The following is a 16,769-nucleotide window of genomic DNA, read 5'->3' on the forward strand; positions in this document are numbered from 1 at the left end:
AATGTGCTTCCTCTACTTGCACTAGAAATGCCAATCATGTTTTCTCCCTGCTGTCATGCAGTCGGACCCTACTCCCTGATCACAGCTGACTGACTCGTGCTGGTCCAAGCTGAATCTCTCTCCAGATTCCAGGTTATTGATTGTCAGGGTGTTGGACTGAGAGGTACTGGAAAGAGCATATTGTGGCAGAGAAAATTGGTCTACGGAGAGCAGAAACATTGTGCAGATAGGCCAAAGGAGAGACCGTGGGACCCAGAAAAAGGGAGGGACTTGAGTTTCGACTTTCCAGTTCTTGGTTGCTGTCCAGAGCCTGCTTTTACCTCCATTCTTGAGGCCAGAGAGGTCCCCCTCTCTTCCAATAAATTGCCACATTCTCATTCCTGCTGGCCTATGAGTTGCATAACATTTTTCTTTAAGTGTGTCCCCCACACACCCTCTTTTTTTTAACTTGGATATATTTATTTTCAAAGAAAACTTTATATTAGCAATCTAAATATAAAATCCATTGCATATGATGATCTCAGAAGGAAACTGTAAAAATAAATACAACAAATAAATAATAAAAACAGGTAGAAACATCAAAAATAAAAAAATAAAATAATGTAATACAAGTAAAAAATAAGCCCAATTAATTTACAAAGTGTTTATCTAAGAAATGTAAATTCACAATGAGATACCATTACACATCCATTAGATTGGCTAAAAATTAGAAAGACTGACATTACCAAGTGCTGGTGCGGATGTGGAGCGACTGGAATTCTCACCCTCTGCTGGGGGAGTGCAAACTGACTCAACTACTTTGGGAAACTAAATACTAACATTTACTACCCTAGGTCCCGATAAGTTCACTCGTAGAAGTGACATACACGAGTTTTACTCAAAACAACTGTTGAAAATAACTAACTTTATTCAAAGTCACCCCAAACTAGAAACAACACACATGCTTCCCAACAGGAGAATAGATAAATAAATTATAGTATATTCATGCAATGGAATACTATATAGCAACAAAAATAACAAAATGCTGTTATACATAACAAATCCGATGGATCTGAGAAATACGTTGAATGAAAGGAGGCAGACACTAGCGTATGCATTTATATGAGGTTCAAGGATAAGGCAGAACTAATTTATGGTGATACCCATCAGAATAGCTGTTTCCTGTGGTGTGTGGAGGGAAACAGACGGGAGGTACACAAAGGGAACGTTTTATATTTTGAACCGGATGGTGGTATTATTGCCATCGCACTTGTTGCCTTCGAGGGATGAGCACCAGGCTGAGCAGAGGGGCAGCTGCGATGACAGGGTACCGTGACTACTGTTATTGCCGCTCTCTGTGGATGTCATGATTCCAGTGGCTGAGTTGGAAAAGGTAGTTTAGGGAGAAGGACTGAGCGTTCCTTGCAGGACAGCAGGGTGGAAAGGGACGGCCACATGCCTGCTCCGAATCCACACGGCCACTTACTGGCAGGTTAGTTCATTTGCCCAAGGCTCTGGTTCCTCATCCATAATGTGGCACCCACCCACCCTAGGGGCTGATGTGGCTTGGGGGAGGTAGGGATTTCGTGGCACCCACCAAGCCCAGCTCACAGCAGGCACTCACTGGCTGTCCTTAGGAAGGATGGTTAGGAATGGGGGTTCCTGGCACTCCTGGTGGAGAGGAAAAACAGAGTAGATGAGTCTGGAAGCACTTGAACTTGGAATATCAAGGTTTCCTTAAGAATGTACTTGCTTATCTTAAGCATGTCATCCCTACTACCACCGACTCTGCCTCAGTTTTCTCATCTGTAACATGGGGATAATAACATCCTCTAGGAACCACATCTTGGAGTTTTTAAGAGGAATAAATGAATTAAACACTGGAAAATGCTGAGAAAGTGCCTGGCACAAGTCAGTACTCCTTTTAGACACTGTTAAACTGGTAGCATTTCCTGGTACTAAGATGTGGGCCTACACAGCTACAGGGTAAGGAAAAAATGCACCCAGCAGGGTGCCTTAGAGTCAATTTCAAAGCTCAGATTAAGGTTTCTCAACTTTTCTCCTTAGCAGACATTTGACCACGTGGCTGGTTAGCAATTAATCAAAAACAAAGGATTCCTGCCCTGAAGGTGGGGTTCTGGCAGTGGAGAGCAGTCCAGGAGTGAGACTCCCCTCAAAGTTCTCCTTGCCTTTTTGGGGTCAAGCCCTGGTGCTGACTCTTGCTAGCTGTCTGTGGCCTTGGGCCACTCACTTTTCCTGCCTGAGTCTCAGTTTCCTCATCTTTGAGAAGGAAGGGATGCTCACAGTTCAGACCCCAGAGGGTTATGCCAGGATTTAGATGAAATAAAATACTCAAGGTCAGGCACAGAGAAATCGGCCAACGAATCCAATAATTTGACTCTTCGTTTTGCTCCCACCCATGGCTGACATCTTTCTCTGCCTCTGGTTTGGGGAAAATCAAGAGCCCCAGAACAATTTCAAGGTTTAGACCCTTATGAGCACTTCCAAGCAATTGTCCTCTCTTCCCTGGGGCTGAGTCTGGGCAGGTGGAGAGTTGCAATGAGAAAATGAGCGGTGGCCTTAGGAGAATGGGGGACGGAGGCCTGGGGCATAGGCAGCACCTGTAACAGGTGACCGACCATCTTCATTCTTGGGAACAACCACCCCTGGAGAGGGAAACAGTCATAATAGTGACAACTATGAGTTACTGAGGACCAACGAGGTGGTAGGGACCACCGAACACCTTAGCTACCTGTGTTGAGTTGGTTGCTCTTCGCCCAGCCCTAGGAAGTGAGAACAGGTGTTGGTGCCACTTTAAAGATGAAGAACGAGGCACAGAGAGATTCCATAACGGGCTCCCAGCAAGTCAGTGACTGAGCTGGGTTCTAAACCCAGACAGCTAAGGGGACTGTACGGATGAGCTAGCAGACACCCTTTCTAACAACTGCTCCTAGCACTGCAGCCATGCCGACCTCCCACATTTGCATGAGTGTGTGTAAGGGGAGCAGTTTTGGGGTGCCACAGGGCTGAGCCAACAAACCCCGGAAGCTGGTCCGGGGTGACCCCAGGAAGATAGCCCCTCTGAAGGTTCCCCTCAATAGCCCCATGCAGACCACACCCACAGTCCTGATAAGTAATCTGCAGCACAGAGACAGGAAATAAACTAAGCCACCACGCAGCAGTGCGGGGGTCACACTGGACTTCGGGAAGAGTGGCAATGAGTGCTGAGGAAAATTCTAGAACTACAGAACTGAGGGACCAGGGAAATGATCTAGTTTCTCCTTTTATAGGTGAAGACGCTGGACTTCAGGAAGCGGGGAGACTCGTTGCACACCAAGTTAGTGTCAGAACCCAGAGCAGAGCCCAGGTCCCCCCATACGTGGCTTTCCCTGTCACCACACTATTTACCACCACCTAACTCTTGGTAGGTTGGTAATTTGTGCCCCAAATGTGCACCTTACGCTGAAAGCGAACAACATAGATGTGGTTGCATCTGCACGAAACTTATAGTTTGTTGTGGTTACGATTGCCGTGTAACAAACCATACCAAAACTCACTGGCTTACAGCAGGGTCTCATGGGCCGAATGTGTCCCCCCAAAATTAATATATTGAAACCCTAACCCTGTTGTGGCTGTATTTGGAGTAAGAAAGTAATTAAGGTTAATAAGGTCTTAAGGATGGGGCCTGATCCCATAGGATTAGTGTCCTTAGAAGAAAACAAACAACCAGAGCGCTCTTGCTCTCCCATGCTCACTCATTTGATCTCTTTCTCTCTCCCTCCACTTCCTGTCTCCCCCAAATGTGAGGACAAAGTGAGAAGGCAGCCATCTGTAAGCCAAGAAGAGGGTCCTCATCAGAACACAACCATGCTTACACCCTGATCGCAGACTTCCAGCCTCCAGAACTGTGAGAAAATAAATTTTCGTGTTTAAGCCACACCCCCCACCCCAGTCTATGGCACTTTGCTATGGCAGCCCGAGCAGGCTAACACACAGGGCTTGGCAAACTTTTTCTGTAAAAGACAAGGTGGTCCTTATGCTTTATGGACCATATAGTCTCTGTTGCAGTGACTCAACTCTGCCGTTATGGTGGGAAAGCAGCCATAGGCATATGTAAATGAATGGGAGTGGTTGTGTTCCAATAAAACTTTACTTATAAAAACAGGCAGCGGGCCAGATTTGGCCCCTGAGCTATAGTTTATATAACTCTTAGCTTAACATAACAGCAGTCACTCATTTTGTTCAGAAATTTATATTATGACAAGTTGTGGTGGGGAAAACAGCATGGGTGGGGTCTCTGCTCCATGTGGCATTAATGGGGGTGGCCCACCTGAGCTGGAGAAGCTGAGTGCAAGCTGGTGCATTCACAGGGCTGTCAACTGGTACTGGGCTGGCTGGGAGTCCAGCTGGGGCTATGGGCTGGAGGCCCTGTTTCTATTCTGTGCGTCTCTCCATGGGTTGCTTGGGCTTTTAAATATCATGGTGATTTGGTTCTAAGCTCTATCGTCCTGAGACCAAGAGGTAGAAGCTGTGTCACTGTTTACGCCCTAACCTTTGAAGTCACACAATGTCACTTCTGCTACACTCACTAGCCAGCCCACCTCTCAGGAGGAGTGTCCACATCATGTTATAAGAGAGCCCCCAGAATGGGAGGTCTTGATGCAGCCAGCTCAGTGTTGGGGCAAACACAGTCAGAGACAGGAAAACAAACAGGTAACTGTAGTGTGTAGTTCAGTTCTCTGAAGGAAACAGATGGGCCTCTGGGCGATGAAAGGGAAACCAGGAAGCCTTTCTGGAGGTGAAACCAGAAAACTTCCTGGTCATGGCTACCAAAGAGGGAGAAGGCAAGGGAAGGGCAGCGCAATGCCTGGAGGCCAGAAAGGTTATAGGCTGGAAAACCAGACCACCTGGGTAGGACTCCTCCTCGGTCATTATTTTCCTTTTGATCAGACACTTCACTGAGACAGGCTCCAGAGTTGATCTTTATGCATGGATGGTATGTAAGCCCAGGTCACCTGAGGAGGCCGTGAGATCCCTAATGGGAGGTATTCACCCCTCCTTAGAGCCTGGTGCACACAGCCATGAAATTCTGCATGGTGATAGAGCTTTTCGTTTTTTTCCCCTGGTTTTTGTTTTTAAATTGCTGGGTGGTACTATGTTTATAGCCTTGGAGAGTTTCCTCCAAAATGAAATCAATACCTCCAGCCCCACTTTATGGGAGAACGATTTCCAAATTGCACAAAACGAATGCCTCGTATTTCTGCATTTCAGACAGTAGCGTCTGTCACTGCTAGAGCTAATCGGACAGTGCAAGAGAGAGAAGGGAGGGTCAGTTGTGAAAGGGTGAGAGGGTGTATTGGAATTGCCAGGGGGAAAGGTATGCATTACCCAGAGGTAGAAGGTGCTGACCAGTAATCACTTGGAACCAAAAACCATTTTCCAACAAGATCTCAGTTGAAATCCTCTGCTCCTGTGAGGAAGGGCTGCTGAATCAGCAAAAAATGGGTTGGAAATAAAATGGAAGAAAGAAAGTGCAGAGTGTACAAGAGAAACAGAAATTCTATGTCAACAGTGTTTGGGAAGACTGATGGCTGCGCAATCCCCATCCTCGGAACTCATGACCTTTGCTAGGGGGGCTAGTCTCCTAATAACACCACTACTTCCTACTTCTTCAGCGCTTACCATGCGTTGAGTGCCAGCTCCTTGAATTCTCACAGCAACTTTATGGGAACTGTTATTATGCCCATCTTAAAGATGAGGAAACCCGAGCTGACTGCCCAAAGCCACACAGCTGCCCAGCCCTCGAGGCAGGATTTGAGCCTGAATCTTGCGAGGAAAGTCTGCAACCCTTTTGCCTACACATTCACCAACATGTAATTTTTCGTTTACACCAAACTGCCCAGAGATGCCAGTTCATACTCATTTAGACTGACAAAATAAAGTCAATGGAAACCTAATAGGAAGTCTGATAATACCAAGTGCCTGTCAGGAAGTAGAGAACTGGAAGGAAGCGCAGGTGAACTGCAGGGCGAGAAGGAAATGCTCCAGCTGTTCTGGAGAGCAAGTTCCATTAAGTCCAAGATGTGCTTGACCCAACAGTTCCACCCGAGGCATTTAGAGAAGCCTTCCAGATGAGCATACATAGGGAGACTGGGACGAGAAGGTGCATTGAATCCTTGTAACTGCAAATCACAAAGCAAAATTGAAAACTCCCTAAATGACCCTCCTCAGTGGGGGTGGGTGAGGAGGTGACTGCACACCAGGCTAGGGACGCCTTAGGGAGGGGGCTTGGGTGCCCAGGCCAAGACTAGAAGTTGAGTGGAGCTCTGGGAGTCGGAAGAGGGGCTGTTTTTCTAGTGAGGGCCTGTTTAGCCAAAGGTGGGAACAATGCGGGCAGGAGAAGGCTGAGCAGGGCCCCTGGCTAATTGGAGGTTTCAATCGCACTTCTTTAGCTGTGCTAAATCTCAGGCTCCTTCGCCTGGCTTGCAATTCCTGGCGCAACGCCGGCCGCGTCACCGGCCCACACTCCAATTAGCCCGGACCCTGTGCGGTCTCCCCTCCGCAGCTCTAAATGCTGCCATTTGCCGCACACGCTCCTGAAGGGCTGGGAAGCGGGATCTCCTGCCTGCGGATTTATGGTCCAGGAAATGCATTTTAAATTGGTCCCAGGATACTCGCATCCAGGAATCAGACACCATCTCTTGGGAGTGCAGGGGGATGGGAGTGGGAGTATGTGCGGAGAGAGACCTGGTAACGCCCGAGTGGTGATCCCACTTTGCTCCCCCAGAGCGCGACCACTCCCGGAGTGGGGGGCTACCTGTTGGCCAGGGTGCAGGGTAGGGACGGAATTGGGGTGTCTTTATTCTAAGATATATGTGTATGGCCGGGCATTCAATTTATGGGGAGGGGACATGTTTTCTGAGGCAAGCGCCCCCTTCCCGCCCACATTTGGACCCAAACTGCCTGCAAGGAAAAAGGACGGATTATTTGTCATAAGAAAAACCACCTGTGGTCTGCCAAGAGCCTCTCCAGTCAAACCAGGGGCAAGAGTCGCTGATAGGAGCCAGGAGGGAGGGGCGAGGCGCGGGGTGGAGGAGCGGCGCCCCCGGACCGCCCCAGGCCTGCTCTGCCGGGTTTCACCCCGCTGTTCAAGGGAGGAGCAGAGAGCGCGCTGGGTGCTGGGCGCCCTCCCATTACGCAGTTCTTGTCCCTTTAAATCCAAGTCCCGAGAAAGGGGGGGTTGCGGTGCCCTGGCTGGACCCCTATTTCCACACGGGCCCGGGCAAGGGGGGAAGCCTACCGGGCGGGAGCGCCGAATGGGGGATGAAGAGGGAGAGGTGCCCGGGGTGCCCGGGGTCCCCGCCTGCACCCCGCGCCCTCTGCCAGGCCTGGCAGCGCCCCTCTCCTGGACGCCCGCGCGCCGGGGGCGGTGGGCCGGGGCGGGGGCGCGCGGGCGGGATGCGGGCGCGCGCCGCGCCGGCCGGAGCGCGCAGGCAGGGCCCTGAGCGCACGCCGCCGCCGCCGCCACCGCCCGACCCGCCGCATTGCTGCTACCGCCGCCGCCCCGGCCCGGCCCGCGGCCCCCAATATGGTGCAGCCGCCCGCGCCGCCGCCAGTGCGGCCGCCCGCGGGCCCGGCCGCCGCCCTCGGGCGCCCGCAGCGCGGCAGCCGCAGGTGGGGGGCTGCGCCCCGGGCCTGAGCCTCTATCCCCGCGGCGGCCTGTACGGCCAGCCCCGCGGGCTCGCCTCTGAGGGGCACTTGGCGCTGAGGTGGAGCCGTTTGCACCAGCGCTGCTGCTCCTGCCCCCTCCCTCCCCCTCCCCTCCCCTCCCCCTCCCTCCTCCCCTCCGGTCCTGTCTCCAGCGGGAGCGCGAGACGCTGGTCAGGCTCCGCGGCGCAGCTCGAAAATGAATAATCGCCCCCGATTGACTTAAATTCCACCGAAGCCGGCGCAGCGGCCGCCCGCCGCTCGGGATCTGCTTGCTGTGTTTTTGCTTCTCCATTCTTCCTTAAAAAAAAAAAAATAGCAAAACAAAACCAGCAGCCAACCAACCAAGAATCCGGTTTGTTGATCGCCTTTTTTTTTTCACCGTTTGCGGGATTTGCAAACCGAGTTACATGCATGTCCAGTGGGGGTAGGTTTAATTTTGACGATGGAGGGTCCTACTGTGGAGGCTGGGAGGACGGCAAGGCGCACGGCCATGGCGTCTGCACCGGCCCCAAGGGCCAGGGCGAATACACCGGCTCGTGGAGCCACGGCTTCGAGGTGTTGGGCGTCTACACCTGGCCCAGCGGCAACACGTACCAGGGCACTTGGGCGCAGGGCAAGCGCCACGGAATCGGCCTGGAGAGCAAGGGGAAGTGGGTGTACAAGGGCGAGTGGACGCACGGATTTAAGGGGCGCTACGGGGTGCGGGAGTGCACGGGCAACGGGGCCAAGTACGAAGGGACCTGGAGCAACGGGCTGCAGGACGGCTATGGCACCGAGACCTACTCGGATGGAGGTAGGTGCGCCGGTGCGTGCGGGCGGGCCGGGGGCTGGGCGGAGGAGGGACCTTCTCTTCTTGCCTCTTGTGTTTATCTCTGGGGAAGTTGAGCTTCTCCCTCCAGCGCGGCCGTGGGTACCTGGGCATTTCCTGGGTATCCCTGGAGGCCCAGCCGCCCTGGCTACAGGTTGCCCCACTGCTTGGTGGGGTACAGCACCCCTGTGCCAGCTGAAAGGTGTTGGGGGCTTTCCAGGAGCAGAGCCAGGCCCGGCAGCCGCGGAGCTGAGCAGAGAGTCTGTGCATCATCCAAGAGCAGGCCAGAGACCTTCGGAAAGGCTGGACTGGGCCCACGGCCTCCTCTGGGACCCACCGAGGCCAGAGGGGCTGGGAGAGGGCCCCCTTCTCTTTTTGACGGAGCTCCCTAGGTGTGGGCCTCCAGGAGTCAGGCCCCAGCTTTGCTTCTTGTTTTCCTGCGGTGCCAAAGGGCCTCCCTCTGTCCTGATCAACCCAAGCCAATGGAGAGGGAGCGATTGGGAGAGCTAGAGGCGGGGGACGCGAACCCAAACGAACACAACAAGGCAATAAACTTCTAGGTGGTTGGACGTGGACTAGCACTGCTGGAGCAAGAGCAGGGGGCTGGAAGGAGGGAGGGAGGGAGGCCCATCTGTTAGCGAGACCCAGGAATCTCTCTGTTCAGTGGCTGAATCATTTTCCCCATTAGTTTAGGGAATGCTCTGTGCCTTCATTCTAAGATGCCACCACATTCAGGGCTGAGCTGGTGCGGAAGCCAGAGAGCTGCCCGTCTGCTGCCCATTGCTGCTATAAGATGGTTTCTCTGCAGGTAGCCTTGGCGGCCTTGCGGCTGCCCCCCTACCTCAGACACTCCAGTGCCCACTCCTTGGTGCATCCAAGAGGCATGGAGCATTTACTGTTCCTGGAAGCCAGACCCCAAACAAGCCTGGTCTCTAGATGCATCCCGCACCCCTTCTGGGAGCTCATCCTAAGAAGTGCCTCCTTGCCTCTCTCTTGGAAGCTCGGTAATTTTTCAGGCATGGATGCCTGGGAAAGGAGTGGGGCACAGCAGTAACTTGTATGCTTCTCCTGAGCATAGAAATCATGCTCGCTGCCTCTTAGTTGCATGAAGCAAGCGCTAACACCTGCTCCCAGGCCACATCCAGGAGTGTCGGAGGGCTGGAGAGTAATTATTATTTTGGCTTATGCAACTGAGAGGCAGGGTTCATTATTCCTCTAAGGGGAGGAGGCGTGGGGGGCAGTTAATTATATAATGCCCCTGCCTGTCACAGTCTTGCCCAGCCCTGGTCCCAGGCGGCCTTTTCTGTGCTGTTGTTGTTTTCCCAGATCAGGTTGGAGAGTTCCCTGACCCTGGGGCATGGGGGCCAGGCCAGCAGACAGACCTGCCTGGGTTCCAGGCCGTGGGCGTGTTTGTGCGCACGCGTGTGTGTACCGTGTGCAGGCACGGCCAGGCCTGGCAGCAGATGTAGGTGGCTGAGGTGGGTGGCCGAGCAGCCTGGCGCTCCCAGCTGGGCGCTTTGGGAGACCAGGGGCAGCTGTCACCTGGGGGCTCTGGCCGGGCTGCTCCGCAGGTCCATCCCTCCAGAGGTGCTCCCACTTGTGCCTGAGCCAGGAGAGCAGTTTCAAGGTCCTGTGCCGGGGCCTCACGTGGGAACATGTGAAGGAGAGGAGTCAGTAACTTCCTAGAATATCTGCAAGTGAGGTCTAGCACCCCAGTCTACCCACCTTCTCAGAACGTTTTCAGTGGCCCGCGAATTCTGTCCTTTGTTCAACAAATATCTACTGAGTGCCTACAATGAGCAGGTGCTCTGGACTCTGGGAAAACAGCAGTGAGCAAAGCAGACAAAAATCTTTGCCCTCATGGAGTTTCTGTTTTAGAGGCAAGGGCAATAATTACATTGTGATTACTGGGGGACGAGAGGATCTGATTCTGTGGCTGGCCGTGAGTTTAGGGGCTGGTGTGTTGATATGAGAAAGGCTTCTTTCATTGGATTTACGTCCTTGGGTCTCTCTCTCTCTCTCTCCCATCTAACCAGCTAAGCAGTGTTCTCCCGAAAGCACTACCCCGGTGCATCTTTCTGTTGGAGTGTCACGTGGTGGAGGGGATCGTGTCCATTTTACAGATAAGGGTAGTGAGGCCCAGGAGCCAGGCCCCCAACTTTTGGTGGCAGAGTTGAGAGTTTGAACCTTGATCTGTCTTCATCATACCACCTGTATGCCAACCGAGGCAGGCACAGAGATGCAGGGCACCAGGGCCAGCTGCTCCCTTTTGGTTGGTGACATGACATGACAGAAAATTGAATTGACCCTGCTAGCCTGGGATAATCAGGCCCAGACAATCTGGAGCCACTTTGCTGGAACATGGTCCCCGCTTCTCGTTATGAAAGAGGTGACGGTAAAGAATATGTGCTATTGAGCCGTCCATCAGATGAGCAGAGCCCAAGTGGGGTGTCATAACCCACCAGGACAGAGCAGTGGGTCTCCATACCTTCTCCCCAGTCGACTGGTGGGCGGCGGTGGGTCTCCCTTGGGAGAGGGCAGAGCTGGGAACCAGGGCATGGTCCTGACTCCAATCCTGCTTTTCCTGGGTACAGGGATGCGAATGTTAGACAGGCATCCGCAGAGCTCCCAAACTTCAGCCCAGCTCCCATTGCTGACTTGGGAAAACAGAGTTTTTCATGAATAATGCACAAACGGCAAATGTATTCTACATTTAGCTGGAATTGGTGTGGAATCCATTTCAACTGGGGACACTTCTGCCAACTCCTCCTCCAGGATTATCCTCCCCTGAGCGCAAGGCAGGTGTTGCTCACTGAAATGAGCTGAGTGGTTTCCAGTCTGTCACATGACCCCACGGAGATGGTAAGGCTGGGGGTGTGGGGTGGCAGGAGCGCATGCTGTGGAGTCGACAGCCATTGGGCTTGAGTTCCAGCTGTGCCTTTGCTCCACTCTGTGACCTTGGGCAAGTTACTTAACTTCTCTGAGCTTCTGTTTCTTCACCTGTACAAAGGGCTGATAATAATATCTGTCAAGTAGGTGGGATTCATTGAGGTGGTATACGTGGCTATGCCAGGAATATTGCAAGCATTCATTATTATCACTATTTTATTATTACAGTTCACATGCAATGAATGTCACTTGTAATGCTTATGTTTAGAACCAATAGCCAGACATGATAATGATGATATTGAGAAGGATAATAAATTGCAATATTAAACCCTGACCGTGTGCGTGGCATGGAACAAGTGTTTGCATGAATTATAGCATTTAATTCCTGTACTTCTCGAGGCTTGGTGTTCTTGTTCTTCCCATTTCCCACATTGGGAAGCAGAGGCTCAGAGAAGCCAGATGAGCACTGGGCGGCCCCGGGATTCACACTCAGGACTGCGATTCCAGATCCGGTGCTTTTGTGTAGAACCCCTCTCTCTAAATTGCCTTGTGCAAAACTACCTCCTTGGTCCTCCCTCTTCCTCCATACCCATTCTTCTCCTCTGGCTGCAGCAGCCCAGAGTTGTAGGCAAGTACACATTCACACACACACACACACACACACCCTCCAGTCTCACCAAGTTGCACTACCTCTTTTCCACTCACTGGACCCCCGCACTAGGCTGCACAGGTAAATAGTTCCTCCTGGATACCATGTACACAGGATCCCCTCAGACCAAAAGTTATCCCCCTCCCCGCAAATAAACCCTCCCACAGCTTGAAAGATATGAGTCATCTCACATCTCACACACCCGGCCTCTCCCCCTCATACACAGATTCCGTTCACCGGCCCAGATCCCTCGTCCCACACAAATCACACACGCCCACAGTCAAAATTCAGATCCCCTGGCGCCTGCGTGCGCAGAAGCACAGTACACCTGTCACCCAGAGACGTTTTTTCACCCGGTCCCCCAAAACACAGCCACGTGTACCCTCCCAGCTTTGTTCGCTAGCCAAGTACTCCAATCCCTACCGAATCCTGCTCCTGAGAAGCAGCCATCCCAGTAAAGGGAGCGTGCCAGACCTAGAGGAGGGCTCAGATTACAGATGGAGCAGGGTGCTTTGTTTCTACTTTAAATACAGGTTTATGCAGTTCATACCCCGTCTAAGGGATAAAAAGCCTCATCCAAACAAAGTAAATGACTGTTAGGCACATTCTTGGTGCTTGGCCATGAATATGTGAAAGTAAACTCCCCTCCCCTTTTTTTTAAACCCAAATGCCCAGGTTAGGAGGAAATGGGCCCATCAACACAGATATTATACATATCAGAACTCATTTCAGAAACAAAAAGAATCTAGCCCTCAGCGATGAGAAATAACTGCATCTCCTCAGAGGTGGTCTTTCAGCCACTTTGGGGAGGGAGAAGTCTCCAGGAGGTGAAAGGAGACGGAAAAAGCAAATAACTAGTTCTTTGTTGCCAATAATAGCTGAGAAAGAAGTGTTACCGAGTCTCCCTCACCAACCTCACCAGCGCAGCCCTGGAGCGATCTGACGGACGGGCTTTATATTAGGAAGCTTAATGGGGCTGGTGAGGAAGTGAGGATCAGCACCCTCTGAAAATAGCCACCGCACCGGTCGGTAGTGAGGAGCCCTCGTTGACATTAGCAGTTTACACAGCTAACCCGAGGGAAGGGGGTTATGGGCCCATCTGGCCAGAGAGAGGAAGACCCCAGAGAAACAAAGGCTTACGGTGTCTGTAGTGAGAAGGCCTGGAACCTCTGCTGTTTTTCTTCAAGACTCTTTTTCCCCCCCAATTTCCTCCATGCCTCCACTACTCTAAAGATAACTCGCTATCACCTCTGAGCTGATAATTTTGTGTACGCAACTCATTATGTCTTTAAATGACAAGATATTTAGAGTCGTGAGCACTAGCAGAAGGGGTGATGTGTGTTTGAATTTTCTACAATGGTCCAGCCCCTCTTGGATCAGCCGCTCCCCCGATTTGTAGTTTCCTGGTTTGTGAGAGGCCATGTGGTAGATGAAGGAGACCACTGCACAGGGTCGTGCCGTTGCCACAAACAGGCTCTGTGAATTAGACCAAGGGGCCTGCTCTCTTGGGTACACCTGTCATCATTTCGTAGGAAGAGGTGTCTCTTCAGCACCTCGGAGAGCGGTCTACACAGGCTGCCTGGGTTGCTGGCTGGCTTTGCTGTAATTATCACTGGGCCACCTCTTCCAGCCAAACCACGTCTCCTGGACAGTGACCACCTGGCCGTGACCCCTCCTGCACACTTGGCTATCAGAAGTGTGCCTGCTCCTGCTCTGTCCGTGTGTGGGCTCCACACTCCAAGAAACACCACCACTGGGGGGAGGCGGGGTATTTGCCTGTTTTTCACCCCAGTCCTGTCAGTCTTTTCTGAAAAAGTTGTGTTTCCTGCTGAATTGAGAGCAAGGGTCTGTGCTTCTGGTGGAGAACAGGACTTGGACAGGGGGTTGGCTTGCCGCTGCCTGTTACTCTAGGCCAGTGATCCCCCAACTTGAGCATGTATCAGGATCGCCTGGATGGCAGTTTAAAAGATTGCTGACCCCACGTCTGAATTTCTGGGCCTGAGATGTTGCCCAGGAATTTACATTTCTTACAAGTTTCAGTTGATGTGGAAGCTGCTGGCCCAAGGCCCCAACCTTTAGAATCGCAGCCCTAGGCTAGTGTCTGTTAGCTCCGCTACATGGTAGAATCACTAAGGATGGTCCCCTGGGAGACTGCTAGAAATGCAGACTCTCATGCCCTGGTGAAAACCGCCAGGGTCAGAATCCGAATCTTTGCAAGATGCCCAGGAGGGTCAAGTGTCAGAAGCCCGACTCTAGGACACTACGTCCAGTCCTGGCTGCACATGAAGTCATCTGGGTGCTTTGAAAAATGCTGATTCCTTGGCCCCATACAGAGCTGCTGACTGAGGCAGTCTGCGTGCAGCCTGGCGCTGTGATTCTAATGTGCGGGTTGAAGGCCCCTGTGCGGAGCAGCTGCACGCTGGAATCACCGGGATGCATCTGAGGGTCCATCCAGACCACTCTAGCCAGGATCTCGGAGCGTGGTACCCAGTTTACGTAGATGGTAAAAGCAGGGCCACATCACCACTTTAGACAGAGGTTTTCAAACTCTGGGTCAAGTGGCTCAGGAAATTACTATTGTGCTTCATTAAAAAAAAAGGAAACAGACTAGACAGTTTCCAAGCACAACACCAATATTACAGTAAGGAAAAGTGCTGTTATGTTTCTGCCTCTGTCACCACGTGGCCTTCTTCTCTGTCTTTTTTGCCGCCTCTTCTTCATTTCTTATAAAGACACCCGTCATTGGATTGAGGGCCAAACCCAAACCCAGGAAGATCTCAAGATCTTTAACTTCATTGCATCTGCAAAGATCCTTTTTTCAAATAAGGACACACTAACAGGAACTGGGGTTAGGATGTGGATGTGTCCTTTTTTTGGGGGGGGAGGTCACTGTTCAACCCACTGCGAGGTCTTACAGTCTTCATTTTGAAAGTGCTCCAAAGCACAGACATGAAACACAGAATGGAAAAGCCAGGGAGATTCCTTTGAAAGAAGGGTACTTACAGATTTTAAACATTTACTTTGTTCCAAGTACCATAAATGTTATTTATTTATTCCTTAAAACAGTGCTTTGAGATAAGCCATATGCTCCCATTTAGAAGATGAGAAAAGTGAGTCTCATGGTTTATGTGGCTTGATCAGGTCATATGTGGGCAGTGGGACTCGACTGGCCCCAGGGCTGTCTCCAGCACCCAGCAACAGAGCAGTTATTTCAGCCACCCCCTTGCTTTACAGATGAGGAAACTCAAACCCAGAGAGGAGCCCAGGGTCTAACAGTGAAGCAGAGGCAGGGAAGGGTGACACCATGGTCTTCTGAACTTAGCCTTTGGTGGGCCTTTGCCCAGCAATTCATAAACTTGTGGGTTCTTTCAGGCCCCTCTGAAAGTGTGACAAAGCTGTGGGTCCCCTGCCAGGACACTTGCACGTCCCTGCACGCAAAGCGATCTTTTGTGGACACTTCTGGGGTTCACATGCTCCCTGGGACTTATCCATGGACCCCAAAACAAGAACCCTTCCATTCTCCACGAGTGCCTAAACATGCTGAGATGGATCCTCCCTGAGCCCAGCGAGTGGGAAGTGGGAGGAAGGCAGAGCCAGCAGACTCCTACGGGCCTGTGGATCCAAAGCAAAGGCCTGGGGCTGCTGAGCAGGAGACGCCAGCACAGAGACTCAGCAACGTGTGGTTGCCGGTCTGAATCACCTGACCCGGGCCCCCTGAAAAGCTCCCCAAGAGAACCCAGGAGTCTAGAGCAGGATCACACACTGGGGGCCATCTGATGCAGGTGGTCCTGAGGACAAACCTTGAGAAACACCTGTCCCCCTCCCAGTCAGCCTGTGCCTCAGGGGTGAGGACAGCTAAGGAGGAAATGAGGTATTTCTAGGTGGATGGTGGGGAGTGGGGGTGGGGCAGTCTGACTATAGGGATTGTGGGGGGCTTCTCAATGGGGAGGGTTTCAGGACCTAAAGGAGGCAAGAGAGCCCTTCCAGGAGTACCAGATGGCGGCCTACCTTGTCGGCAGGTTTCGTACTTTCACCTTATTCTAGTTGTAGAAGCAAAGCCAAGGGGCCACGAGCTGGTGCCCCACTGCCCACCTGAGGACTGTCCAGCTAACTTTTGAGCATAAGCTTTCTGTGGCCCCGCCCCCGGCCATTTGGTTGCTCACTGCTGAGTTCAAAGGCCTGGCTGCTTGTGGGTAGCTCCGGGGCAGGGGGAAAGCAATAGTTGAAATGCATTTTGGTGAGGATGGTGATGGGTGGGTTTGCCAGGTGTGGGGCACCCCTCCTCTGCTCTCTGCAGTGCCTCTGGACCCTCTATTATCACACATGCTCCTATATGCTGTAATAAGTGGCTTCCATGCCTGTCTCCTCCCCTTGGACTGGACGCTCCGAGAGGGCAGAGACCATGTCTTCAGGGTTCCTCACTGTGGCCCTGGTGTGGCCACAGCGCCTGCAGCAGCAGGGAACTCTGGAAGTCATGGCTGGACGATGAATAAAGGACAGATCAGAGGAGAGCCAGAGAATATGAGGGACCAGTCGTGTAGAGTGAGAGAAAGCGTGCATGGGGGGAGAACAGCATGTGCAAAGGCTCAGAGGCTGGAACAAACTTGGCTTGTTCCAAGAACCAAAGGAAGAGGCATGTGGCTGCCGCAGTGAGCGAGAGGCGCTTAAGGGGTCTGAGTACCGAGGCCTTCCTGGCCACGAGAGGGACTTTGGATTTTGTCTGGAGGCCAGCAA

At 52.2% G+C, this 16,769-nt stretch overlaps 1 protein-coding gene across 2 annotated transcripts in view; it reads left to right on the forward strand.

Moving 5' to 3' along the window:
- The first annotated feature begins 7,462 nt into the window (after positions 1-7,462).
- JPH3 (junctophilin 3) overlaps positions 7,463-16,769 on the forward strand; it is an 82,995-nt gene continuing 73,688 nt past the window's right edge. For both annotated transcript variants that reach the window (XR_004425156.1, XM_033128630.1), the window contains exon 1: positions 7,463-8,482. Coding sequence is in view for 1 of the 2 variants with exons in the window: in XM_033128630.1 (XP_032984521.1) it covers positions 8,101-8,482 (382 nt within the window). In the remaining variant the exon portion in view is untranslated. The remainder of the gene's footprint in view (positions 8,483-16,769) is intronic.

The sequence above is a fragment of the Rhinolophus ferrumequinum genome, chromosome 15, assembly GCF_004115265.2.
Source record: "Rhinolophus ferrumequinum isolate MPI-CBG mRhiFer1 chromosome 15, mRhiFer1_v1.p, whole genome shotgun sequence".
Taxonomy (NCBI): Eukaryota; Metazoa; Chordata; class Mammalia; order Chiroptera; family Rhinolophidae; genus Rhinolophus; species Rhinolophus ferrumequinum.